The 26,777-nt window shown below is 44.8% G+C and overlaps 2 protein-coding genes across 21 annotated transcripts; one reads left to right on the forward strand and one right to left on the reverse strand.

The window, feature by feature from the left end:
* Positions 1-556: 556 nt before the first annotated feature.
* On the reverse strand, positions 557-10,928 carry RNF8 (ring finger protein 8). Of its 9 annotated transcripts, none has more exons than XM_085543197.1 (9): positions 10,778-10,928; positions 9,578-9,625; positions 9,254-9,382; positions 6,977-7,687; positions 5,948-6,010; positions 5,130-5,219; positions 4,121-4,228; positions 3,759-3,963; positions 557-2,155 (listed from the first exon to the last, which is right to left on the reverse strand). In XM_085543197.1, the coding sequence occupies exons 3-9, from the start codon at positions 9,320-9,322 to the stop codon at positions 2,019-2,021; spliced, it is 1,383 nt and encodes a 460-aa protein (XP_085399323.1). In that variant the 5' UTR covers positions 9,323-9,382; positions 9,578-9,625; positions 10,778-10,928; the 3' UTR covers positions 557-2,018. The 9 variants fall into 9 exon arrangements, with proteins under 9 accessions (XP_085399323.1, XP_015713139.1, XP_085399324.1 ...); XM_015857653.3 differs by having other exon boundaries at positions 6,977-7,717; XM_085543198.1 differs by having other exon boundaries at positions 3,752-3,963; positions 6,977-7,717.
* A 23-nt stretch (positions 10,929-10,951) lies between these two features.
* On the forward strand, positions 10,952-26,721 carry AARS2 (alanyl-tRNA synthetase 2, mitochondrial). 12 transcript variants are annotated; one of them, XM_015857645.3, is made up of 22 exons: positions 10,952-11,189; positions 11,305-11,493; positions 12,083-12,228; positions 12,962-13,156; positions 13,500-13,644; positions 14,077-14,222; positions 14,514-14,622; positions 15,226-15,264; positions 16,003-16,114; positions 16,670-16,797; positions 17,514-17,667; positions 19,429-19,598; positions 20,570-20,683; positions 21,085-21,225; positions 21,432-21,569; positions 21,941-22,050; positions 23,209-23,317; positions 24,091-24,216; positions 24,612-24,722; positions 25,524-25,607; positions 25,716-25,826; positions 26,106-26,721. In XM_015857645.3, exons 1-22 carry the CDS (start codon positions 10,971-10,973, stop codon positions 26,127-26,129), a joined length of 2,820 nt encoding a protein of 939 aa, XP_015713131.2. In that variant the 5' UTR covers positions 10,952-10,970; the 3' UTR covers positions 26,130-26,721. The 12 variants fall into 12 exon arrangements, 10 of the variants coding, with proteins under 10 accessions (XP_015713131.2, XP_085399303.1, XP_015713130.2 ...); XM_085543177.1 differs by having other exon boundaries at positions 26,110-26,721; XM_015857644.2 differs by having other exon boundaries at positions 26,200-26,721.
* The last annotated feature ends 56 nt before the right edge of the window (positions 26,722-26,777 follow it).

A 26,777-nucleotide genomic window follows, 5' to 3' on the forward strand; every position in this document is an offset into this window, starting at 1 on the left:
GCTTTCCCTCATCTTTAATTAGTTTAAAAGGGAAACACCGCTTTTATTCATAGCGTGTCCCCTCTCATTAGAATATGAAGGCTATCCGTATATTCTAGTGAAAATGGCATGCTCTAAAAGCATACCAAAGATCTGTTACCAGAAGTATCATCCTTTTCTAATATATGCATAAGCACCAACAGAAGAAAATAAATGTATTTAGCAAAATGGAACAGAGAAAATAAAATAGCGAAGTAACATGGAAGAGGTACACAGAGCAGGAATTCACAGTCCTAGGCAACCAGAACACTCTTCCTTCTCTTCATCTCATGTTCCAGCATCAGGGTATTTCATTAGTGTTTGTTGCAGCCCTCTTCTCTCAGACATTCTAGAGAACATGAATGTACAAAGGAAATTTTCCAACACTAAAAGGACATAGGGAAAATTCAAGATGTAATCGCTCCTTCACCAGAGGAGCCTCACATAAAGACTGTAAGAAAGTCGCCTGGCCCACACATCAGATGATTTTCCCTTGTTTAAGACGTATCACACTAATCTGCCAGAATGCACTACTTCCTTAGGAAATCATTCATGCTCCTTTTTAATGGCATCTTTCTTTAGTAGGAGAAAACAAGAGATACAATTGTATGTTCTAAATTACTGGTAAGATAGCTACTGCTAACACAGGCTTGAAGAGATAGGACATCTTTTATCAATTCCTGCATACGGTGTCTCAAATAATCTTAAAACAGTCAAACTACTACAGCAATGAAAACATGAAGCAAAGTCATTAAAAAGAAACAATCTGGGTTTTCTCAATAAATTCAACAATAACAAGGAGAAAGACATTTATCTCAGTGTTTGCATCAAGGAAGACTAATGCGTAAATGGATTTATGTTTTCCTTCTTCAGCAAAATAAACACAGAAACAAGGAAAGGACATACAAACAGCCAAATAAATATTACAAATGAGGGCTTCCCTCATCCTCCACTAACAGTGACGTAACAGGCCCATGTAAAAGTTAAGTCAAAGACATATGCCACTGAAAATGGAATTTCATAGACAATTTCATATTATTTCAGAGATGCGATAGGATGGAGCAAGACTTGCTTTGTCTTAGAGATGAACTCTGAGGGTAGCAAGGCCACAGCTCAATAGCAATGTTTTGTAAATGACAGAACTAAGTAGTTACTTGTGGTTGCCTATAGATGCTGCATAACTACCCCGTCAACAGCACATTTCATTGCTGACAAGAACTGAAAGTATTTCTGAAGTCACTGTTAATAACTTCTGGACATGCTGTTTCACAGTTCTAAAACTCTTTACGCAGGGAACAAACCAAAGATGTTGTATGAAAAGAGCACAAACTAAGGAATTCTGGAAGATTTAATCTTCTCTATCCCCATCCAACAGAAAATGAGTAACATCAACTGAACAAACAAGCCAGCAACTCACCTTACTTCATATTTATGCGCTTAAGGTTGACATGGTCCATAACCCACCTTTTAACTTAATGGGCAGAAAGCCTTAGGATTACTCCAGCTGAAATGAAAATCTTGAGGAAAACCCCATGTTCGTATGCTTTTCTAATATATCTCTCCTGTTAGCTGGTGTAAATGACCAAGTTCTCAAATATCTTTTGTTATGCTCCCTGCTGGATGAAGTAAGGGAAACTGGTTTACACATTCAAACACGTCATTCACTCAGAAAACAGCAGTGACACATTGAAACATATACACCACACCGAGTATGTCAGAAGTGATCCTGGAAACCTAGGTTTTATATATCAACCATCTATAGCATAATAGCAGTTTGTTCTCCCACAATCCCAGTCTTCTTTGAGAGATCAAGCTTCTGTACATTCTCTTAAAAAATAAAGTCATTCTTCCAAATGTTGCTAGTTCTTGGCTCCAGTTCCAGCTTCTTCACAGAATCTCTCCTTCCAGGTGCCCAGTCCACTCATCCAGCAGTAACAAACCAAATTCCATTAAGTTGTTTCTGGTTAGCATTCAGGCAAATCATCCTGAAGTTATATTGTTTAGATAACACAGTAGCTTCCACTATAGTAAGAATCCTCCTCACTGTCACAATTGCTGATTGACAAGATGGAGTAGATGGAAGGAACGATGCTGCTGTCATTGTCCGTGGCTGGGTTCACCATCGCATTTTGTTTCTCTGCATTCAAAACAGACATAACAATTAGAATTAGTCCCTGTACCCTCAAATGCTGCCAAAAAAAAAAAACCAAAAAACCCCACCCTATTTTTCTTTGATTCTTCTAGCCTCCCACTAACAGTTTGTATCAAGTCCTTCAAGATACAGGACACAGGATTCTCTTTTTTTCTTTTTTTGCTTCATTTTTCAGCATTAAAAGAACATTTTGTTTATTTGTTGTTTTAAGTTTCCTATATGCTTCTTCATGTTAAGATAGCACAGACAAGGAAGAGACATTCTGAATCCCCTCAGTGGCACACAGCTGGCAGAAGGCAGCAGTTAGTTATTACAGCACCCTGACAGGTAAGAAACGAGTATGCAACAAAATAGGGTAAGGAACAAGTAATGGCTGTTCAGGACTCTGAAAGGCCCCATCATAACCTCCAGACATTTATGAGCACACACTGTTATACTGGTGTCCATTATACTGAAGTTTATTATCTGACTGGGCTTTCCAAGTGCTACTTCCATCATTATTTCATTTTCAACTGATTTCTTCTTAGGAGTTCATGCTGAATTAGAAATGAACCCAAAGTTTTTCATGACGTGAAACCAAAGTTTTATTGCAGTGCTGCTCCAGTAAAGGCAGCACTTCATCTAATCACCATCAGATACCTGATGAGACACTTCAGTAGTGCTACAGCATATTCTGAAGCAGTGCATATTATGCAAGAGCACTATTAGCTCTGCAAAGCAAATCAAGAAGGCATGCTGGACAACTTCTGGGCAGCATAGCATTTCTGGAGGGAATCAGACTGGCTTGGTTAAATAGGTGATGATTTCAGATTAGAAATCGCACTGTTTAGCCATGTCATTCTATGTCACCATGCAGGATCTGAAATACTTCAAAAGCACCTTTCATTAGGAACGATTTCAAAAAATCTTGACACATTGTGAAACAAAGGATCGTGCACTCACATCTATGAGGAGGAAAGCAGGACAATGATTTAAGGGAACACAATAACTGAAATGTGTAAGGGATAGCAAGAAGTGGTACACTTGAGCACCTAGATACCAGAGTCAATTGCTCTAGAAACAACAGTGGAAGATGTAAGCAGAAGAGCAATACTTCCATATTGGAATTTTACTCACAGCCTGCATGGTCATGCAGTCTTTTAGCTATAACAATTTCTTGTGTTAAAACCAGACAAATTCCTTAAGAATTAGTATGGAAGAGTAACTGCCATTTCAGCCACTTGCATGACATACTCCCCAGATTCCCTTCAGAGATTTCTACATAAATCTAGCATGTAAAAAATAATTCACAGTTGATCACTAGGTATTGCTCTGCTGAGTTTTTCCAATGATCTAATTGGCGGTTCAATCAAAAAGGTCGATTTTTTAAGGCCCCAGATTTGCTCGTCTTTAGTGATCTCTTTAAAATCTTTTGGTAAGACCATTAGTACCTTTACGTCTTCCAGTGGACTGTGAACTTCACACTGAAGTCTTTCCCCGAAGTTTTTTTTTCTGAGCATCTCCTTAGTATATAGGTGCCAAAGAAAGTTGTACGAGATAGATGAAATGAGAGATTGTACTCATCATGCCACATCCACCCACCTCTCACCTTTCCGCTCTCTGATCAAGGTCAGGCGATGCTCTCTCATTTCCACATCCAGATTTTCCACCATCCTGTCAATGCAGTTATCCAGCACCAGAGAGCGTGTCTTTGACTTAATCTCCTGCCTGCAGATAGGGCATTCCACTTTGCGTTTTGTCCACTCGTCTATACAATAGGAGCAGAAGCTGTGTGCACAGTTCAGAGTGACTGCCTGTGGAATTTAAGGGAGAGATACTTATGACTGTGTGCTCAAACAGGCATTGTAAAGAAAAAACCCTCATCAAGTCAGAAAATGTTAGAGATGAGAGAGAAAGCTTTTCAAGTCTATTCTATTCTTTGCTGACAAAGCCATTCTGGCTTTAACATACCTCAATGAAGTGCTCAGAACAGATTGTGCACTGCAGCTCATTCTCTAACACATCATTCATCTGATTCAACACTTCTTCTTTTTGGGCTCTTACTTTTTCTTTCTCCACCTATAAGAAAAACAAACACAGTCAGTTATGAACAACAAGGTTTGATGCAATAATGGTGGGAACTGCATGTGTGGAGGAAAGTAATACAAGTACAAAATCTTCCAGTTTTAAGCCTTTCCACGTCAAGTCCATGTTTGCCATGTACCCAGATTTGTAACCTCCCTCCATTTTGTAGTTACAGCAGTACTGAGAATATTCCTGTCCATAACAGAGTGCTTACAAGAAAGAACAGCCACTGTTAAAGTCCCCTTCAATCTAAAGAATCTACAAACTGGATCAATCTTCATATTTTGTTGTTTAGGGTTAAATTAGGCTTCCGGCATCTGCTACATCTTCTAAGAACTATCCTTAAAGCAACAGTTGCAAAGCTGACAGAAGAAAACAAAGCAAATAGCCAGAGGAATGAAACATCATAATTTCCAAGTGTAGAACACAGCACAAGATCACTTTAATTATCTTCCACTCATCATCTTGACAGAGGCAGGAAGAAACATGGCTTATCTCATTCGTTATTAAAATGTTACGTTGTCTCAGTCCCGTGCTCCCTTGTTGGACTGCTGGAACATGCTGCAGTTTCACTCCAGTCCACGCAAACTGAAAATGAAGCACCCACTTTTCCAATACCCTTGTTTGGTTTTCTTTTAAAGAAAAGAATGGGTCAGCTTCTCCTGCACAACATTATTCAGATGTCCTGTGCTTTCTGTATCTGGTAATAACTCTGCAATACTACTCCACAAACAGAGCAAAGAGTATATCTTATACAGAGTGAATCAGCCGCCAGACCAAAATACAAGAGCTTTTCAACACAGAAGGCAGCACACAGCCAAAGCAAATGTTAAATCATTTATTCTGCCACAGCATATCATATTCCAATTACGGAGAACTTAGTTTTATTACTTACTTTGGTTTCCTCCAGTTCTTTATTCTTGGCTCGAATTATCTCCTCAAAATCTTTTTTACTACGGCTCAGTTCTTCCATCAAAGCATGATGCTGTAATGATACCATGATACCAAAAATAAGAGTGTTATTATAAGCTACCCTATTAAATACACATGGATCTAATCATGAGGTTCAGCACACTCATTTCTCCTTTCTTCTCCTGTAAGAGCACCAGCTCTATATAAGCCAAGGTGTTAAGGAAGTTCACCCAACACCTACAACTTACTTTACATTTCATTTTGCTTTTCTGGTCACTGTCTTGAGTGCATCTGTTACATTTGAGTATCAAGGAGTATCTGACACACAAGTGTCACAAAAGCCTGTCAGAAGGGCTGGTTGAATCTCTTTTTGGATTAGCCTTAAAACCTTTTAGACAGAAAGCCTAGGAAAACTAAGCATTTGACAATCTCTTTCAGAAACATTCCTAACCAAAACTAGTCCTTTTTCCTGTGGTTTAAAACTACCAAGGCAGCTTTCCCAAAACAGATAACCAGAGGACAGACCTAGCAAAAATATCCACCAGTATGTGGACCGGATTCAAGTAGAACCACTACACTACTTAACACTTTCTAAAAGCACAGATTCTTGTGTTATCTGCTGATAAATAACAACTCTCAAGAAGGGAGGCCTGTCTCTTCCTAGCAATAATTTAGTCTGTAGAAGATAAAGACCACTCAAAATGCACTTTAGACACAGTCCTAGTCTTCCACCAAGAGTGGAAGCAGTAAGATTTAAGTATATGAGTTCCATATTTAGACCAAGTAGATTTAATTACTTGCCTCTTGCAGAACCTGGACCAGCTGCTCCTTCAGATTCTCTTCCCCATCCTGCCCTTTTACTCCCTGAAAAAAAAAATAAAAAAAAAAAATCAAACACCAAAACTAGACATTCTTGCAGTAAAGCAATTATTGGAGGAAGAAAAAAAAATACTTGAAGATACCACGGGAATGAAAAGAACCATTTTGCACATTTAGAGGATATAATTAAAGCAACAAAACTGATTTTCAGCAGAAACTGAAAAGGCCTACTGTAGAGATTCAAGTGTACTACTGAAATTACAGCTCCCATTTACTGTGAAGTGCTAAAATGAATGTATCACTTACAGTTCCATACTTGGAACAACTCCATGTTACTCTAGCTCTGAAGACACTGCAATGTTCACAGAAGCCAGGAAGCTGGCAATAGCTTACACATGAGAAAAAGTTGAAGCTCTCTCTCTGAACACATTTAAATAGGCCAGACAGAGTTACAGCTTCAGGTGAACTTCCCTTTATCCTAAGCACACAACTCCAAACCTCCTGTACTTCTGATACAGTATTCTGCTTTCAGCAGCAGACTTTAAAGGAAGTAACTGATAAATCAGGTAAGTAACTCTCAGACGAATCCTTACTTCCCTTGAACCAGATTTCAAGTAGAGTCAAACAGAAAGATAGACTTGTAGCTTCCTATCTAAAACAAGTTATCAGCATCCACACAGTGCTAGAAGGCACTTGCGGGTAGCAAGAAGAGACTGTTTTTCTCCTAATAAAGACAAAACAAAAAAATCAACAACAAAAACCCCTCCTTCCTCAGACTCTGAATTAAGACAGGCAAAAAATGATGCACTTGCTTGAAAAGGAAATAAATTCCCCACGTGAATTTAGCATTAATTCAGAAAAGCTGTATACTAAGAAAAAAATCCCATTTAACGTGAACGCTTTTTAACGTGTCCTCTTTGTAACCCACAGAGGGTCAGAGTTTTAGTTTCGTAATTGGAAAAAAATATATATCTCAAAACACACAGACTGAAATGATTACCACCATCATACCTCTAGCTTCTGCTTCTCTTTGGAGAATGTCCTCTCCAGCTCTTCCACCTGCTGCTGATGCTGTACTTGTTCTGTGCACAGTTTGTCCTGCAACTCTTGCAGTTCCTTTTCCATTGCTAGGATCGTCTTCTGAGCAGCCTTCCTGCGCTTCTGCTTCGCATTCAGAACTGCTGTCTGTTTCTCCTGCACTTTGACTTTTAATTTCTTTATATCTGTGAGATTTTTCCTCAGCTTTTCCAGGCCAGTCCATGACTGAGAAAGAGCGGAGTGTTTCTGGTCCTTGTGAGCAACAGCCACAGCTTTCTCAGAGCAATCAAGGCTACCACGCACTGGACCACCATCGTCCTCACTTGATCCAGGAGAGGGCAGCCTGACAACCCCCTTGTCTGTCAACTGTTCTGCCTCTCCTACTCTTCCCAATGTATTACTCAAAGGTTCTCCATCACACGACACTCTGTCCCTTTTGGATCTGGAATTTGAAGGGCCTTCTGATCCACATGTCTCCGATTCTTCCAAAGTAAATTTACGTTTAGGTCTTGAGGTCCTAGCTTTCCCCAGGTCACTCCTTTGGGCTAAAAAGGGTTTGATTTTCTCCCACTCCTCTTTAATTACTTCATACTCAAATTCAGCAGTCTCTCTGTTTTCCAAAGGCACTCCCAACTGGATACGGTCTCCTTCTGCTATAGGATAGGTTCTTGAAGGATCCAGGCGCTGTTTATTAAGCCAAACTCCATTTAGACTCTGAATACAAAGAATCAGCAAGGTTCAATATACAGTTACAAAGTCATCTGCAAGTTATTTCTGGCAACTGTAAACATATCCAGTCTCTGCAGTATTGCAGTCAGAACAAGCCACCTCTTTAAATAAACCTTGCAATTTCCAACTTAATGGTTCAGTGTCCCATTTATTAAATCAATGCATTATATTATTTACCTTGTGTTATTACTCCACTGCAGATTTCTGTGTGCATGCACTAAGAACAAAATTAATATACGCACTTGTGCAGATGGAAAAGAATTAAGTCTAAGGGAAAGAAACTACCCAAAAGCTTCGGAGGAAATAAGAACTGGCCAACTGAAAAATTCTGCAATACATCATTGACAAGAACAAAGAACACTGCAGTAATTATTCTTGACAAAGTCGCCTGAAATACAAGAAACTAGAAAAGAAAAATGACCATAGCTCATACTGCCCCATAGCTCATACCGCCCAATGAAAGAAATGAGACAGTTCTCATAAATACAAGGAAAAATATAAACAAAGGAAAGGCTCTTCAGAAGATGATGTTCTAATCAGAAAAGGGTGTGGATTTGATTGTTTCATTAGGCACTAGCTCAAGAAATTGCTTTGAGAAACAGAGCTGTGCTCAAGATGAACTGCAGAATCATAAGCAACTGACATATCTCAATGAGATTCAACAAAACACCTGCACAAAAATGGTAGGAATAAGGTATTAATACAGAGTTATTGAATACAGAGGTATTAATGGGTAACCTACCATAGATATTTCTAATCACACACAGTATAGAATTACTGCAGGACAGCCTTCTTTAAGTGTAATATTAAGAGCAGTCAGTCCCTTCCGTTTTGGATTATCTGTTGTTGACCTAAACATCATTCAAGACTGTATGACGTCCTGAACATTTTTTTGCTGTGCTGGTGCTATCTTAAGGCAAGTTACTGATTCCACAGCACAACCGAGAAAGTGCAGAGCTCGTGATTAAAAAACAATACAGATCACCACTGGAAAAGACAGACCTCGCTGTAGACTCTGATCTCAACACTTTCTCTACATTCTACTCAGCTGAGGAGAACCTGAATATATTTGAGGACAATGCAAAGCATGCTTTTCTTTCTAACAGATTTTCACTGTCATTGGTTATAAACAAAGCAATTTAGTCACTGCAGTATCAGTGTATCCTTTTCTTTGCAGTACGAAAACATTTATCTTCTTGAATGTAAATTATTTACTTATTTTATACTAAAGGAGCACAGAGCAAGTTCACAGCCTGCAAAGTGCCCTGCGTAGGACTGTAATTGCCTGGAAATGGTAGACCAAGGGATAAGGCCACATACAGAAAGCACTAAGGCCTGCATCCCAGCTGCAGCAGACCAAAGCTTCCTGCTACAAGCACACAACAGACATGATGTGCTTCCATGAACCTCCCATCACACTTACACCATATTAGAAACGAAGATCATATGTTTTTTTTATGCCAAACAGAGCACTGGCTACAGTAAAACTAAGAGTAAAAGGTCTTCGGTCAGTCTCTGTACCTTATTATCCTTAACAGTCCACTGCCCTTCTGCATTTTGCTGAAAAACACAGTGCTTACGAGAAATCATCAAGGGACAGGTTTTGGACACCAGTTGGTATGTGAGATCTAATCCCCGGCCTACAGTTACCTAAAAATAAAGCAGTTGAAACAAAAAAAAAAAAATCAACAAAACGGTCAATAAAATTCATATGAGCTGAATCTAAGTACAGCAGAAATCTACCTTGATTAGCATCTTAAAGCTATTACCCAAGAGTTGAGGACAGTAACTAAACAGTATTTTTTCAAGCCAGTGCAATAGTGTGGGTCTCAAAATATGTCTTACCCTCTTCTTTAGCTAACGGCATCTGTGCAACTCTAAACAGGAAAGATTCTGTGACAGAGAACAAAAATAGCACAGAAAACTGTCATTTAAAGTAAAAAAACAACATACAATTGTTCCCTTAAAGCATGATACCTGAGCTACGTGCTGCTTACAGCCAGTCTGAAAGTAAGCTAAATAATCTGAGCAGAATCCGACAGCATCTTCTGCAAGAAGCAGGCATAAAGTGACAGTACGGTTTCATTGTAGCTTGTTAAATCTGATCTAATTGCAGGCTGCTGTTTAAAGCTCCATTCGCCCTCTCTGAGATTGCCACACAGCACAGTGCTGCAGCAAACAGAGCTTCACCTCAGCGAGATTCTCCATGCAGCTCATACAGCCTGTGCTGCACAGAATCACAGAATGACCCGGGTTGGAAGGGACCTCAAGGATCATGAAGCTCCAACCCCCCTGCCTGGCAGGGCCACCAAACATACACATTTACTACATCAGGTTGCCCAGGGCCCCGTCCAACCTGGCCTTGAACACCTCCAAGGACGGGGCATCCACAACCTCCCTGGGCAGCCTGTTCCAGGGCATAACCACTCTCCTAGTGAAGAACTTCCCCCTAACATCCAACCTAAATCTTCCCTCTTTTAACTTAAAACCATTTCCCCATGTCCTGCTATTGTCAGCCCTTTCGAAGAGTTTACTCCCCTCCTGGGTGTAGGTTCCCTTCAGGTATTGAAAGGCTGCAATGAGGTCACCCCGGTGCTGCAAGCCTGCTACATTCCACGCTCAGCAACACGTACCAGTCACTGAGTGCTTGTGCACACCTCCCAGCTCCAAACACGCTCGAGAATGCCCTACGTTCTACTGAGATACAATGGAAGCAAATGCAAAGCATAACCTAGGTAACAGAAGCATGAAAAGCGACTACGTTGCATAATGCTAGCCCCGGTAAAAGAGGCCTTTTTCCTCTTACACTACAGTACTACAAGCAGCTTCTCTGTAGACCTGAGCTGACGTTAAGGCCCATAACAGCGAGGTACGCAGGGAATTAAGCTCCGTTCCTGGTTCTCATCCCCACCCCTTCCCACGTTACCGGCGCTAAAAGCAGCCGGCCCGGCCTCGACTTTCCCCTCGTTTAACCCCCAGGCTCCACCACACCCGCTCTGGGAGGCCTTCCCACCACACAAGGGCCACGTCCCTCGCCCCGCTGACCTGCGTGCCGGCCTCCAGCAGCAGCCAGCCGCCGCCCGCCCCGACTCTCCGCAGGCACCATGCGGGCCGCGAGCTGCCTCCCGCCGCCATGCCGCTCCGGGCCCCGCACCGGGTGGGCTCCCGGCGCTCCTCCGCTGTCCCGTCGGGCCCCGCTTCATCGGAAGTCTCTGTGCCGACATCCGCCCCGGCCAACATGGCGGCGGCCGGTCCTCTGCGCCTCCCGCTGCTCGCAGTCCGGCCGCCCTGGCCCCGTTGTCCCCGTCGCGGTGCCTCCTGCCCGCCCTCGGCACAGATCCGCGCCGCCTTCCTCCGCTTCTTCCAGGAGAAGCACGGCCACCGCTTCCTGCCCTCCGCCCCCGTGCGGCCCCGCGGCGACCCGACCCTCCTCTTCGTCAACTCGGGCATGAACCAGGTGCGGGCCCTGACCTTCCTCCCCCCTCAGCCCGGATGCCCTCTCTCATATACTTTGAGGGCCGAACATGGGTGACAGCTGGCAATAGTGGGTGTTTTTGCCTCATGCCCTCTAGTTCAAGCCCGTTTTCCTGGGCACGGCGCATCCCCGCAGCGAGCTGGCACAGCAGCGGCGGGTGGTGAACAGCCAGAAATGCGTGCGGGCCGGGGGGAAGCACAACGACCTGGAGGACGTGGGCCGTGACACCTACCACCACACCTTCTTCGAGATGCTGGGGAACTGGTCCTTCGGGGATTACTTCAAGGTGAGGTGACGAGAGTAAGGGTCCAGAGGAGGGCCACGGAGATGATCAGGGGGCTGGAGCACCTCCCCTATGAGGACAGGCTGAGGGAGTTGGGTTTGTTCAGCCTAGAGAAGAGAAGGTTGCGGGGTGACCTCATTGCAGCCTTTCAATACCTGAAGGGAACCTACACCCAAGAGGGGAGTAAACTCTTGGAAAAGGCTGACAATAGCAGGACATGGGGAAATGGTTTTAAGTTGAAAGAGGGAAGATTTAGGTTGGATGTTAGGGGGAAGTTCTTTACTAGGAGAGTGGTTAGGCCCTGGAACAGGCTGCCCAGGGAGGTTGTGGATGCCCCGTCCTTGGAGGTGTTCAAGACCAGGTTGGACGGGGCCCTGGGCAACCTGATCTAGTAAATGTGTATGTTTGGTGGCCCTGCCAGGCAGGGGGGTTGGAGCTTCATGATCCTTGAGGTCCCTTCCAACCCGGATCATTCTTTGATTCTGTGATAGCTGGGACGTGCTGATTTGGTGCCTGACTGTCATTCTGAAGAACCCCCTTGTCTCATTCGACTCTGTGTTCCTGTGCTTCCTTTGTATTCCTGTCTGCTCAGGAGGAAGCGTGTAGCATGGCCTGGGAGCTCCTGACAGAGGTCTACAAGATCCCAAAGGATCGTCTCTACGTCACATATTTTGGTGGAGACTCTTCACTGGGGCTGGGTGCAGATGAGGAGTGCAGGGATGTATGGCTCAGCTTGGGGTAAGCATGCTAGAGAAGGGGCTCTGAGCAAGCGATATTGACATCCCAGTCTCCATAGTCTCTCGTTTGCTCATTAGTTGATGGAAGACAAACATGGGAGCCAAAAATTGAGTCTTAAACTCATTTCGTTTCTTCTTCCTTTGGGTTACGAAGAGTTGGACTCTTCATCCTCTGGCTCGTTTTACCCTTAAGCTGCTGCTTAGGTGCAGTTGGTCTGTGGCTGTATGCCTCAGGCTTTCTAACCTGGATGCAGTGTGCTAAAGATGTCTGTGATCCTTTACTTCTCTACAAGGAGTTGTGCAGTCTGCATTCTGCTAGCAATTGCTGCTTTTATATGAGGATAAAGCGACTGCCACTGGGGAGCTTGTTCTAGACTGTATGTGAGCCAGCTCTGTGCTGTTTGTAATGGTCAGTCTTGTTCCTCATGTCCTGGCTCTCATACAGTTCTTTCCGAGGAGAAAAGTGGTTCCACCAACCCTGTGACACATCTGTTTCCATCAGCAGGAGCCAGACCATTCTGTGCAGTGACCAGGGTCCTCTGGTTTGATATAGCTTTTTGCTGCTAAGGAGGCTAACCCTATATGAACAGAAGCAAACAAGTCCTATTGTATTTGGATTCTGAGTTTGTAGTAGTCAGGGAGGATTTATCCTTTGAATTTTCCCTGTGATACAGTCTAGTGTGTGCTTTGTGTGCACACATCAACACTACCCCCTCTGTTGTTCACCTTTCCAGAGTGCCCGCCAGCCACGTGCTGCCTTTCCCAATGAAGGACAACTTCTGGGAGATGGGTGACACAGGTCCCTGTGGTCCTTGCACGGAGATCCACTATGACCACGTGGGTGGTGGTAGAAATGCTGCAGCACTGGTGAACCAGGGCAGCCCTGATGTAGTGGAGATCTGGAACCTGGTCTTCATGCAATATAGCAGGTACCGGGAATCTCCTCTGAATTCCAATGCCTTTCCCTGTTACATGTTGTCTGAATCATACCTGTATATACCTTTAGACACCTCACTGCTTTCCAGGAGGTGGCAGTAGAGGAGCAAGGGAGAAGCTGGGAAGATGTGTCAACTGAGACTCATGGTCCTCCTTAACTTTGTTTATCCACTTCTCCTTCAATTTATTTTGTCCCTGAGCTATTGTCTGTTGGATTCCCTGCTGTTTCCTTCCCCTGTCACTCTCCCATCCTCTGCAACTTAAGTACATCTTTTCTTTGCCCAGAACTGACCATTGCTTTTCTTCTGCCTTTTATTTTTCCTGACCTGCTGATAGAGAGGTGGATGGGAATTTGCTTCCCTTGCCTCAGCATCACGTGGATACAGGAATGGGCTTAGAAAGGCTGGTGACTGTTCTGCAGAACAAACGATCCAACTATGACACAGATCTCTTCACTCCCATTTTGGATGCCATTCACAAGGTGATCCTTTTTGGAGTTACAGCTAAGTAAAAGCTCTTCTGGAGCAAGCTGTTTGCTGGGTGCCATACTACAGCCTTGCCTTCATTACACATGCTGTTGTGCAGTATTTCGAGGTTGGAGGTATGTCTGGCCGGGCCCCAGACAGCACCAAGGGAAGCCCAGGGTAAATTCCACACTGGAAATCCCCTAGTATAGCAGCATTAATGATCCATTTTTTATTCAGAGTGTCTTAGATTTCTTAGGGCCAGGACATTGGCTGACCTGTCTTAAGTACAGAGCCTTGGTCTCTAATGTTCTGGAAGGATTTAATGAATTTGCCTTAGATTCACAGAGTAGTTGAGGAGCATGATGTCAAGGGTAGCTGGGTGGCTGTTGAAACTTTCCTTTCTGCAGCCATTACCTTCTGCTGATCTGTGGTCTCCTCTCTTTCAGGGCTGTGGGGGGCCCAGATACCAAGGTCTGGTCGGGAATGCTGATGTTGGGCATGTGGATATGGCCTACCGTGTGGTGGCAGATCATATACGGACCTTGTGTGTGTGTATCACTGATGGCATCTACCCAGGCCCCTCTGGAGCAGAGTAAGGATATATGGAAATAGCGTATTTTCCATAAGGGAAATTAGATCCAGAAGGGAATATGAGCCAGGGGAAAGGTGCTAATATGGACCAAAGATACGGAGAGATTTGTGTAAGAGCCTGAAAGAGATTCAGATCTACATCTCACCCTTGGATTAGGTCTAGAGTATGTGGAGCAGCCAACCTTTAGCAGTTAGATCAGGCCAAAGGAGGGCTGTGTGTGTGGTACACTGGACTGTGGGTGCTGGGCAGAAATGCTCACTTGCTGCTTGGGGAATTCTGTCCTGCTTTCAGAGTGGTGCTGCGTCGGATCCTGCGCAGGGCTGTTCGCTTTTGTTCTGAAGTCCTTCACGCTCCACATGGGCTCTTGGCCTCCCTTGTGCCCACTGTAGTGGAAGTGCTGGTAAGTAAGAACTACTGCTTTAGGGAAAACAAGTATCAGACATACTCTTTGATTCCACATCCCTCTCCTGTACACTGTCAGGAGATAATCTTGGACAGAAAGGAGTACCAAGAGGGTGCATCTTGTGCCATGCATCACAACAGTAAACATCTCTTGTTTCTGGATTGTTTGTGCTGGGGGATCTGTGCTATTGTGACTAATGATACAGTCAGCCCAAATAAGCATAAATATATGTAATTATACACTTGTTTCCTGCAGGCAGCAGCTTCCAAGCTGTCATATCTGGTTAAAGCTTTCTGAGGTTGGTCCCTGTGATTCCTAACAGCATCCTAAATGGCTGTGCTTTCTGCCCATTGTGAACTGCTGTGTTTGCCACAGAGGTGCTTCTCAGGGGTTAGCTGAGTAGGGTCGTGGGGAGATAGCCAGGAGACAGCAGCTATTAAGTATGGGTGTGACTCTCCCACTGTGATACTGTCCCTGAGGCACTGGGGCTCCATTCATTCTCAGCTTCATGAGAGACTTCCAGTGCTTGTGACATTCTTTGAGATCCCCCAAAGGAGCTACTGAGGATGGTGTTATGTCTAACTGATACTTTGTTTACAGGGAGATGCCTATCCAGAGCTGAAGAAGAATGCAGAGCAGGTAAGCAATGCAGAAACCCTGGAAAGAGACCTCCCTCTCTCTTGGACTTTGTGAGGCACTACTCTCAGAGGCAGAAGCCAACCCTTTCACAGATCTTAGCTGGAGGATTTTGCATAGCCTACTCCATAGTAGGGTTCTCATGTATAGGCTGGGATGTGTTGGGACTGTGTCTGCATCATGGGCGCTGCCTGGGCTTGAGAAGTAGTGGACTTTGTTGTGGGAGCTCTATTAGATCATTAGCAGGGACTCCTTGTTCTGATAAAAGGCAGCTGTTGCTCTGAAAAAGCTGGGGCAGCTATTTTGTTGAATGCAAGTACAGTCTGTTCTAGCCTGAGTACCCTTTGTCCAAAGTGGCTTGGGGATTTAAGGCTAGTCCCTGCTTGCATCTGCTGACAGCAGCTGTGAAAGGCAATTTCTCTGTTTCAGCCATGCAATTTTAATTGGGTCACAGATAACAAATGTGTAACGGGGAGCATTTGTCAGCATCCATCTCTTCCCATGTGGATGGTCAGTATTATCAGGGATGATGATAGGAGGAACGATGACTTTGGCACTGTCTAATAGTGCATCAGAGACACAAAATGATGGATGTTGGTTCAAGCAGACAGAGCACCCATTAGACATCCATTTGATTGCTTTGAGCTGTCTCTAGCAGTGAGCCTGGAGGTGGCAGGGCTGAGCTGAGCTGGAGAGCTTCCCGTGATGTTGTGGTTAACCCTTCTTCTGTTCTTTGGACAGGTTATGGATATCATCAATGAGAATGAAGTTGCTTTTTTGTCCTCGCTTGAGCGTGGGAGGCGCATCATTGAGCGGACAGTGCAGCAGATGGAACCTTCTGCAAATTTCCCAAGTAAGCTTCCTACCTCAGCCAAACTGCACTTAAAGATGGTTTGATCTGGGTCACTGCAAGCATTGCAGTCAAAACTGTAGCTACCCTCCTCCATGTATTTTTGATAATGTTCCAGCCCTGGGTGTTTCAATGCCAAATTTAAAAGCAGATACTGCTCCCTTCTCTAGACTTCAGTTGTTTCCTAGTATCTTGTTCCCACAACAAACTAGACATTGGGAAAGTTAGAAACTCCCTTTGCTGCTTTATTTATTAACTGGATTCTTACAGGACACAGCTGAAAGGAGGTGCTCAGGGCCCAACCACAGCAGCTGCCTGCTTAGATGTGCTGCACTGAATATTGGTAGAGATGTGGCTAAGCAGCTCCATTTGTACTCAGTACCGTACTAAAAACTGTGTGGCTTCTATGCCTTTTCTCATTATCAGTGCATTTGCACACAGCATAGGTGAACCCAGTTACCAAGGCATGCATCAGATTGGTCCCATTTAAGCAACTTTGGAAATGCCTTTACTTCCCATGCTCTTGCCTAGTTCACGTCCTTCATTTTTGCCCTACAGCTGAAGTAGCCTGGTCTCTCTATGGGAATTTGGGGTTCCCCCTGGATCTGATTGACTTGATGCTTGAAGAAAAGGGAATCCGTTTGGATTCAGCTGCTTTTAATGAGCTTCTTCTAGAGGATGCTAAGGTAAGAGAGACTCTCTTCACGAGGATAATTCAAAGTCTGCCCTCTCCTGTGTGCACAGAGGCAGAATTCCTGCCACTAGTGAGGCTTCTTAGATGCACCATGGTTGTACGTGCCTTTTCCCTGAAGGGGAAACAGTGGTTGGGTCCCACTGCTCTTGCCTGTGGTTGTAGAACTGAGGAGTATTTGCTGGTGATTCTTTCCAGATCAGTATCAGTGTTGTATGATATTGGCTGGAATGGAGGTTGTCAAAGAATTACATATGTTAAGGGTAATCTCTCATCGTCATGCAGTTCAACACCCCCAAAGCAGAGCCAGCTTGGACAGCCCAAACTGCAACTGATTTATGAAGAGTTTACATAACTCCCTCAAATTCTGTAGTTCTGGAAGATTTGTACCACCCAGCCTGTACAGCAATCAGATCATGACCTTGCTGTTGTGAGCTTTAGTGGCCTGGTTTCACAGCTACACAGCAAGCTGTGCAGGTAGTGTTATGTTTGCTGTTGCTTATGGTTTGCCTCAAGGCTAGCACAGAGTGGTATCGAGTGCTTGTAGGGCTGAAAGGGACAGGTTGGTTTAGCAGTAGCCTGCATCAGCACAGATCTAAGTTCGCCTTTCCCCGGAAGATGGCAGAAGCTGCTTCTAGCCTTAATGCTTCAGTTACTAGTTTGCATTTCCCCAGGTACCTTGCATCTAACTTTGCCTTTACTCTGCTGCAGCGGAAGGCTCGTGGCCCACAGGAAGGGCAACAGCTGGAAGGCACCGTTGTGCACCTTGATGTGCACTCTCTGGCTCAGCTGCAGAGAGACAACATACCTGCAACTGATGACTCTCCAAAATACTCCTACAGGCTTGGGCAACATGGGCAGTACGGTAAGTGTCAAAATCTCATGTGTTGGGCAGACCCTGCCTAAGGGAGCTGGAATCCCTCATGACCCTACTGTTACTACCTGGTACATGAAGGCAGACATGTACTTCATAGTTCAAACCTGTCTACCTTTCTGCTGCATCTTTTCTTGGCCCTTGCAACTTTTCTCCAAGTAGCTGCTGTTGTTATTGCTGGGCTGTTAATGAGGTTGTGAGAAATAGGTTGGTCTTACCATGCAATGCTGAGGCACTGACTGTTGATTTCTGCTAGAGGTGAGTCTGTCCCCAGCAATCAGGCTTCTGGGTTGAGTGCTATGGAGAGTGAAGATTATGCAAGGTGTTTTGGTAGGTGCTTAAAGCTGTGCTTTTGCTATTTCTTTGACAGGCCACTAGGTGCCAGTGCAGGCTTTTTTCATTTGGGATAGCTGGGGCTTCTGATGCTCTAGGGAAAGTATAAAGCTGAACCACAGAGAATGAGAGGTGGTGTGGCTGTCACAAGCAATTAGATGTAACTGTGTAAAGCCTGTTATCCAGTGTACTGATGACAACCCACATCAAGTAAAATGTGAGATAGTTCAAACTATACAGCAAGTGTATAGTTAGAAACTAGACAAACTACAGGGAGAGCACAGTGGAGGAAAAATGAAGACACTGGCTGAATTTTCCAAGCTAGCACTATCTTGCTTCATCAATCACTGAATCATTCAGGCTGGAGGGAATCTCCGAATGTCCAGTCTCTTGTTCTAAGGAGAACCAGCTTCATACTCAGAACAGGTTGCTTGGGGTCTTTGGTTAGGCGTTCAGTATCTTTAAGGATGGAGATTCCACTGCTTCTCCAGTCCTTCTTCCATTTATTTTTATCACTCTTAGTGTGAAAGTTTTTTTCCTTATGTACAGTCAGAATTTCTTGCACTGTAGATGTTGTCTCACAAATGCCACATACAGAGGTGAATAATCATTTTCCTTGGCTTGCTAACTGTGTGTTCGTACAGCCCAGCAGGTAGCAGTCTTCCTTCCTCCAAGGGCACCCTGCTGACTTGTGTTCAGTTTGCCCTTGAAAAGCCCAAGGTTGTTCTCAGTCCATTTCTTTAGCCTGCTGAGATCTCTCTGAAAAGCATTCTTGTTCTTCAGTGTATCAGTCAGTCTCACCAATTGTTGCTAGACAGGAGCAGGATAAGCATACATCCCATCCCATTGTAGGCAGTCACTAATGAAGATCTTAAAAGTTGATGGCCATAATATCAGTCCCCAGGTAGCTCTGCTGATATCAGTTGGACTTTGAAATATTGAGCAATTTTTTCTGGGGCCCAACTGTCCAGCCTGCATTATGCCTAGTCCATATTTCCTGAGTTTGATTTCAAGGATGCTATGAGAGAGTAGCTTGTTTGATCAAGGAAGATGACCTCCCTTGTCTATCAAGCCAGTTATCTCCCTGTAAAAGGCTGTCAGGTTAGCCAAGCGTGCATATAACAATGTGGGTATGCCCACTGTGTCTTTCTGTCTTGAACTCATGTGATCCTCGATTGGGTGTCCCTGAGAGTTTACCTGCTTTACAGTGTTGAAGTTAGGGATGACTTGATTCTGAATAGTAGATCCCTTGTCCTTTTGGCCAATAGTTGTTCTTCTCTGATCAAGTCAAAAGAAAATGCTAGCTTTCAATATAGACTGTATGTTGGCAGGGATGGCACAGAGAAATGGTGCCTTCTTTCATGGTGTGATCTGACTGGGTACTCACACTGATTGCTGCCGTCTTCTTCCCCTTGGCAGAGTTCAGCCCGTGCCAGGCCACCATCCTGATGCTGTACAGAGATCAGTCTCTTCAGAAGGAGGTCGGGGCAGGGCAGCACTGTGGCGTCATCTTGGACAGGACTAACTTTTATGCAGAGCAGGGTGGGCAAGCCTCTGACCAAGGTTACCTGATACGCTTAGGACAGCAGGTGAGATGCTTTGCTGGCGGAATCCAAGGTTTCCTAGATACTAAGGCCAGATACAGTTCTCTAATTGATGGGCCATTTTACTGTGTTAATTTGCAAGCTGCTAACTCTTGACAGTTTCCTTGTCCTTGCCTTGAGGTTGGTGGGCTAGAGGAGGAACAGCAGCAATCTCGTAGAGTTGGATCCACTGCTCTGGTTGTCTCTCAGTTCTTTACAATTTCTTCTTGCCATGAAAGTCTTGGAAGTATTCTTAGGTTTCCTTTCAATGTGTTGCACTCTTAACAGCTAGGGCAGCAATGCAAAGAGAATGCAATTAATAATCATGGAGTCCGTGAGAAGAGTAAATGGTCTCAGGCCAGTCCTGGACAACTGCAGGCAGTGCCCAACTGAAGACATATTAGAAAATCTCTTATTTCTCTGAAGAGCATTAGGGAGGATCTCTACTTCTGAAGCAAGTTCCTTTTATTTACTCTGCCAGAGGAAGGGCTTTGGCTCTAGTTATATGGGCTGCAGTATTTCTTCCATCCCACATTTCAACTCTTACAAATCACATTTAGGTACTGATGTTGCCTTTTCAGTCTTACAGAGTGTAATAAGCACATCTTCCTGAGCTGAAGTTCCTCTTGCCAGCCTGATGATGCAGAAGGGATGCCTTCAATGTCTGGGCCATGTGCCTTGGCAGTTGCTGTCCGTTTTCTCTCAGGCAAACATCAGTGTTAGAAAAATTCATTAACACAGTTTGTGTGGCTGCCTCTACACTGTAGACTGGCATCCTGAACATGTGCAGTGATTGGCTGGATGCAGGGAAGGGATGAGGCACTCTGGTTATGTTATGTCCCTGCTTTTCCCATCCCATTCCTGTCTCTTTGGAACTAATAAGAGTTATGCTTCCCAGCAGGATCAAGCAGGCGTCTAACTTAGGCTGTTGAATGTTTTCTGTGCCCTAACTCACTTTTCTGTTTCTCTTTGCTCAGGACATACTCTTCCCCATAGAGTCAGTTCGTCTCTGTGGTGGTTACGTGATCCATGAAGTCACTGCTGTAGAAACCCTGCGTGTTGGGGACCAAGTGCAGCTCTTTGTGGATGAGGTAATCTTAACCCTTTCCCAGCCTTGCTTTGAGTATCTTGTGAAGTCCTGACTAAGTTAGTCATATCAGAGCCTTTTCTCTTGTTTTCCTGACTGTTCCTTATTACAACATGCAGCAGCAGGAGGAAAACTTGCAAATGATTTCAGTGTGCTCTGAGCTGCTGGTCTGGCTGGAAGTATCCAGCCTAGCTTTTGCTGTTTTACAGAGGATATCCCATGGGAAAAGAAGCTAGATCTGCCCTGTAACGTAAATTCATCTGACAGCTGTGCTACTTGTTGTTTTTTTCACCATCATCTCCCATCCCATCACATACAACCTTTTTCTTATCTCTTTTTGCCATCATCTGCTCCCCCAAGGTGTGGAGAACCAGCACTCCATGCCAAACTGTCTGGTGCTTTCAGGTCCAGCGGCTGGCCTGCATGACAAACCACACTGCTACCCACTTGCTAAACTTTGCGCTCCGCTGTGTTCTGGGTGACAGCACAGAGCAACGAGGTTCCCATGTGACAGCAGAACACCTGCGCTTCGACTTTAATATCAAGGTGACTGGACTTCTGTTTCTTTGGTTCTCAGCGGTGCTAATACCCCAGTACTAGACTTCTCCTCAAGGATTTTTTTCTCCTCACTGTAGTCACTTGATGCTCACTATCCCCTTTTAAAAGCAGAGAAGATGAGACATGGGAAAGTCGTGTGTCCAAGCTCCTTTGTTCTCAGGAGGCTTCTCCTGAATGCAGACTTACTTCCTCAGGGCCCTGTGACCGTGGAGCAGCTGCAGCAAGTGGAGCAGGTGGTCCAGGATGTGATCAAGCGAAATGAGGCTGTGTATATGGCTGAGGTCCCACTTGCACTGGCAAGAAGAGTTCAGGGACTCCGTGCTCTAGACGAGGTATGGCAGGAGGGCTTTTCTTTTAGTGGAAATCATCTGGGTCATAAAAGATGTTGAAGCAGGAGGTTTCTGTAGGGTAAATTATTCCTACAACTTGGGGATAAATGGGATGGAGATGAGATCTCAGGAGCACTGTGTTGTAGTGTGTGGAGATTGGTGATGTGCAGGCTTTCTACTCACTTCTTCAGAATAACAGCTGTTGGTGTCACCCAGTTGTTTTTCTCCCCTTACTGGCTATTTATGGTGTCACTGACTCTGAAATAACTCTTGAATAAGATTAGAGTAAGGTGGGAACCTAAAGCTATGTGCCTAGTCTGTAAGTGCCCCTGAAGGACTATATGGTAACTGCTGATCCTTGTCTCTTGTGTCAGGGGTATCCAGATCCAGTGAGGATAGTGTCCTTGGGAATTCCTGTGGAGACTGTGCTAACAAGCAACACTCAGGCTGCAATGCAAACCTCTGTGGAGCTCTGCTGTGGGACGTAAGTGTCTTTTACTAATAGTCCTAAAAGGTGCGTTTGTGGACTGACTGTGTCCTTGTAATCCTTGAGTTGTTTCCCGCCCTAATACTAGGTCCAGGTCTGTCTGAGGACCTCCCATACAGGACCTCATATGGGAGCACCGATGGCTGAGGTAGAGAGAAGTGTTTCCAAGTCCCACAGCCTGTTCCAGTGCAACTAGGTTTCCTTACGTAAAGCAGGGACACAGTAGGCTTGTTTTGGAATACCAGAGTGAGAAAACAATAATGAAACACAGATCATTTTTTATTGTTTCATAGTCTGAAAGCCACTGCACTGCAAGGCTGCAGAAAAGTGTGGAACAGGATTTGTGTCCTGTCACACCTGGTTTGGTTTGAGGCTTGCAGGAGGTCTCCAGACCCTGCGGAAGTCTATGAGACAGTTGTAAGAACTACTGTCCAGCCTGATTATTTTAGTTTCTTTAGCCCTGTTCTTGCACTAGAGTAGAAGAAGAGCTAATCAATCTTAGTATAATGCTGACATGGAAAAAAATGGAAACAAATTGGCATTTGAGTAGATAGAGCTGGAAATGAGCAAGTTTCTAGTCATGTGGGAGGAGCAGGACAAGAAACTGCATGGGAGTGGAGATGATTGATTCTAATTAAGCTGCCTGAAATAATTGCTTGTGGTAGCAGTGACTGAGACACTGTAGTATTCTTATCCATTTTTGTATAGCCAGAAAAGAAAGGGAAGGTGATCAGTTCCCTATGTCTGCCCAGCAGCAGTTTGACTGCAGACCAGTGGCCTGTGTGTGAGCTGATCTGACAAGGGAGTGGAAGAGCTGGAGATGAAAAAATGGCTTTCTACAAGGTTCAGCAACAGCTGAATAGAAGGAAAAGATCCCAATCCATCCTACTGCTTGAGGAAAGAAGAACTTTGCTACTATATATATTTGTCAGTAGCCTGCTGGGAATGTAGCGCAAAGGTTCTTCTGGAGTAGCCTCAGCTCTGCTGTCTCTTGCCTGACCAGGTGCCATCAGGAGTTTAGGAATGAAAAGGTTTGAAGCTATTGGGACTGAGTAGAGGCTGCTCTCCTGGAGATGTGGCTAAAATGAAAGCAGTCCTCTTGATTTCTGTTCCCTGAGAGCAGCTTGTTTCTTCCCTGTTGTGTTAACTTTGCAGACACCTTCTACAGACAGGAGCGATGGAGGATCTAGCCATTGTCAATGAACGTCAGCTTGTGAAAGGGATTAGTCGTGTCATTGCAGTGACGGGGAGACAAGCCAAACAGGTAAGAAAGGAAAAACCGAGATTTCAGCCAAATCCAACTTTGTAGGCTCCTGTTTAGGCAATTAACTTTCTTGTGCTTGTGCTGGAGCTTCACTACTATGTCTGATCTCACTTCCTCTTTTACCCTGGGACACAGTTCTGCTGCTTTCCCTCACTGTTCACATCCACTCCCCAGCTGCCCTAAGACGTCTGTCTCCTTGACCTTCATTCTTTCCCTCAGACCCCCTTTTCCAAGATAGAAATTTGGCACAGAGTGTCAGGAAACTTCTGGGCTAGAAATTTCAATCACTGGGCAGGTATTTGAAGGTGTGATCCTTTGAGCTTTGGTTTTACCTCCTACCTATCACAGCTGGACACGTGTTTTATGACTACAGGGTTCTGCCCTCATTCTTACAGACTTTTTTCTTCTCCCTATAGTCTCTTTCTTGCCAAACTGTAGTTCTGATCTGATTGGGTCTGTATAAAAAAAAGTAAGCAACCTATTATTGTTCCTGTGAGGTCATTGTTGTCCTTGATGAGGACTTTTTGCTGAAGAAACATAGCTACGTGACAGCTTTGTCCTGCAGGTGTGACCATCTAGTATTGGCTTCAGATCTAGAGAGGAACTCTCTATTCCAGAGTCTCTTGGGGACAGTCATTCTTAAAGCTTGACTGTAGGTGTCTTCCCACTGGATACTTAGCAGCACTTCAGTGCCACCTCCCTCTTTTCTCCATCCCTGATTGATTTTTTTTCTGTTGCTGCATCTGAAACATTTTCTCTCTCCCTTTCTCTAGGCCCGAGAAGTAGGTCAGTGTTTGGCTATGGAAGTGGACTCTGTCTCAATACGGATGAAGCAGAGGGGGAGCGCCTCTGTTCTTGAGATGCAGAACCTCTCCAAAGAAGTGGGACAGTTAACCAAAGTAAGGATTACATTCCATCCAGAAAGACCCCAGCATTGGCAGGCTCTTGAGGCAACATGACTTCCTTAGGATGTTCACATACTACCATAGTCAGTAGAAAGGAGTTGCTACTTGCAGGTGCCTCTTTGTTCATAAAGATTTCAGCTAGTATCTTGGTGCCTTTCCTCCCAGAGGAGGCAGCAGTGGGGAGAGTTAAACAGTAAAAAGGGGTTTCCAGGCTTTCCCCAAGGTTTTAGATGCCTAGCTGAAAAATTGCTGCAGTGAGTGACTGGCATGATCAGGTATGTGCATAGGAAGGTCTGGAAAGAGAACAGGCTCCACTCTGAGCTTCCAGAGAGCAAGCATTTTATTTCTAGGTACAATTCAGTATCTTTATAAAGAAGACTGTCTTGCAGGTGGTGGCTAGCACTGCAATGCCCCAGTGGCAACGAAAAGAACTACAGAGCATCCTCAAATTGCTGCAGCGAACCGCCAACACGGCCATCAAGAAACTGGAGGTGCAGCAGGTAGTGTGACGGCAGCGCACTCACTGTAGCTTGCTAATAGCACTGCATAGTGTCCACCACTGAACCTCATGTTGTTGTCACAGTTCACTGCAATTCAGTGTCTGGAGTCTCATCAAAAGGCAGGGGGAAGTGGATGCAGTCACACAGCGCAGTGTAAGCCTTGTGTTGAGTTGATTTCACTGACAGGACTGCTGTTTATAATGTGCAGTGACTTGACTGCATTTCTGTATGTGCAAAATCCTGGTGTCTGTCTACCAGTGAGGACAGGGCTTCTAACAAATACCAACAGGTAGATAGATATGCATTGCCTACTTGCTAATGGATGGAGAAGATGACATTGCCCTGTAAATGGTCTTGACAAGATCATGTGGTAGAGTGGCAGAAGAGCCTTTCTCCCATGCATATGGATGTTGCTGATTTCCTTCTGAATCTGTTATTAATTTACATGATTATATTAAAAAACCTTATGAAATTCATATTGCAGACTTAATGTTCTCAGTATGATCTATCCTTTACTTAAAATAGCAGTATCCTGCCATGGAAACCTACCTTGATACATGTGGCAGTGCAGAGGCCAGGGAGAGAGTCTGAGAACTGAACGTGTCACTGTCCCTTCTGAAATCTGCTTGCTTTTGAGGCAGGAGGATTGTACAGGTCTCCAGACATATGCTAACATAAATCTCCCCTGTCGTACAGAACAGCACTTGCATTCCCTGTATACGTGTGTTGCAACTTATATACCCCTCCCGGTCACCCTGTGCCACCTGTAGCCCTTCAAGTGCTGTGTGTTTCTTCCTCCAGGCTGAAGAGAAGGCACAAAGCCTGCTAGCAAAACACTGCAACCAACCTGTCATTATTGATACTGTCCCAGCAGACTCCCTGTCTGTAAGTAAAGCACATTATTTGTTGGCCCAGCAATACTTAAGATGCTGGATGCAGCCAATGGTAGCTACGCAGCAGTCTCCTGACTCTGCCTTTTCCTTCCTCTCTTAGATCCTAATGAAGGTAGTGAACCAGCTTTGTGACAAGTCACCTGGCACATCAGTCCTGCTGCTCAGCCCTCAGGATTCTGGGGAGGTGCTCTGTGCCTGTCAGGTGTCCAAGGTAAGCAGAACCCTGGCAGAATCCCAGGGAAGCCTTCCTGCAGAGGAGGACTGGGTACACTACTCACTAGGTCCCAGCTGAATTTTTTCTTGGGTTTCTACCCAGTGTCACTGATGAGTTATGTTGAGGAATGACCCAAGATGACTGTACTGGGGCCAGATAATCTTTCAGTTTTTGCTGGGCACCAATATCCCTGGGTCATCCAAGACATGTTTGCCCAGTGGTAGGATGTAGAGCTAACACGTAAGCTCAGTCTCCTCTCAGTCATGTCTTCCCCAGGTAGCGAGGGTCCAGGCTGGGTGAGGGGAGAAAGATGTTCCTTCTTCCATGCTGCAGAGTGCTCCACAGACCAAAGTGTGTGTCTCTTCCCCAGAATTGCCTCCCCATGTTCTCCGCTGCTGACTGGGCCGTGGCTGTCTGTACACAGATGGAAGGCAAGGCAGGAGGTTCTCCTGTTGTCGCTAAGGGCAGTGGAAATGCCAAGGGCATGCAGGGAGCCCTGACTACTGCACTGGAATTTGCTCAGAGTAAACTCTGAAATGTGTGTGATGCTTTGGTGGCAGGACAGCTGTAAGCTGTGTGGATACTTGATGCAGAGTGCACGTTATACTGTGCAGAAGGTTTGACAATTCTCACAGTGAGCCCTGCTGCAACCACTGCATTGGAGCACTTGGTGTCTGGCCATCAGGGCTGAGCAGTGTCTGTTCCTGAAAGCACTGACAGAGCAACGCTGTATGTTCTCATCATGGGTATATGGTGATTGAGCCTCAGAAGGCACCAGCTTCTGGAACAGTGCAGTTCTTGCCACAAGACCAGCACTGGGAGGTTCTGAGAACATGACTGTCGTATCCCAAAGTTATTAAAGGATGGAGAGTGTTTGATCCCTCTAATGTTATGTTGGTGTTTTGTTTTTCTTCATATCCGCACCTTTTTCCCTGTAAGCCCAGAAAG

The sequence above is a fragment of the Coturnix japonica genome, chromosome 3 (genome assembly GCF_054131305.1).
Source record: "Coturnix japonica strain WE chromosome 3, WE-NBRP24, whole genome shotgun sequence".
NCBI lineage: Eukaryota > Metazoa > Chordata > Aves > Galliformes > Phasianidae > Coturnix > Coturnix japonica.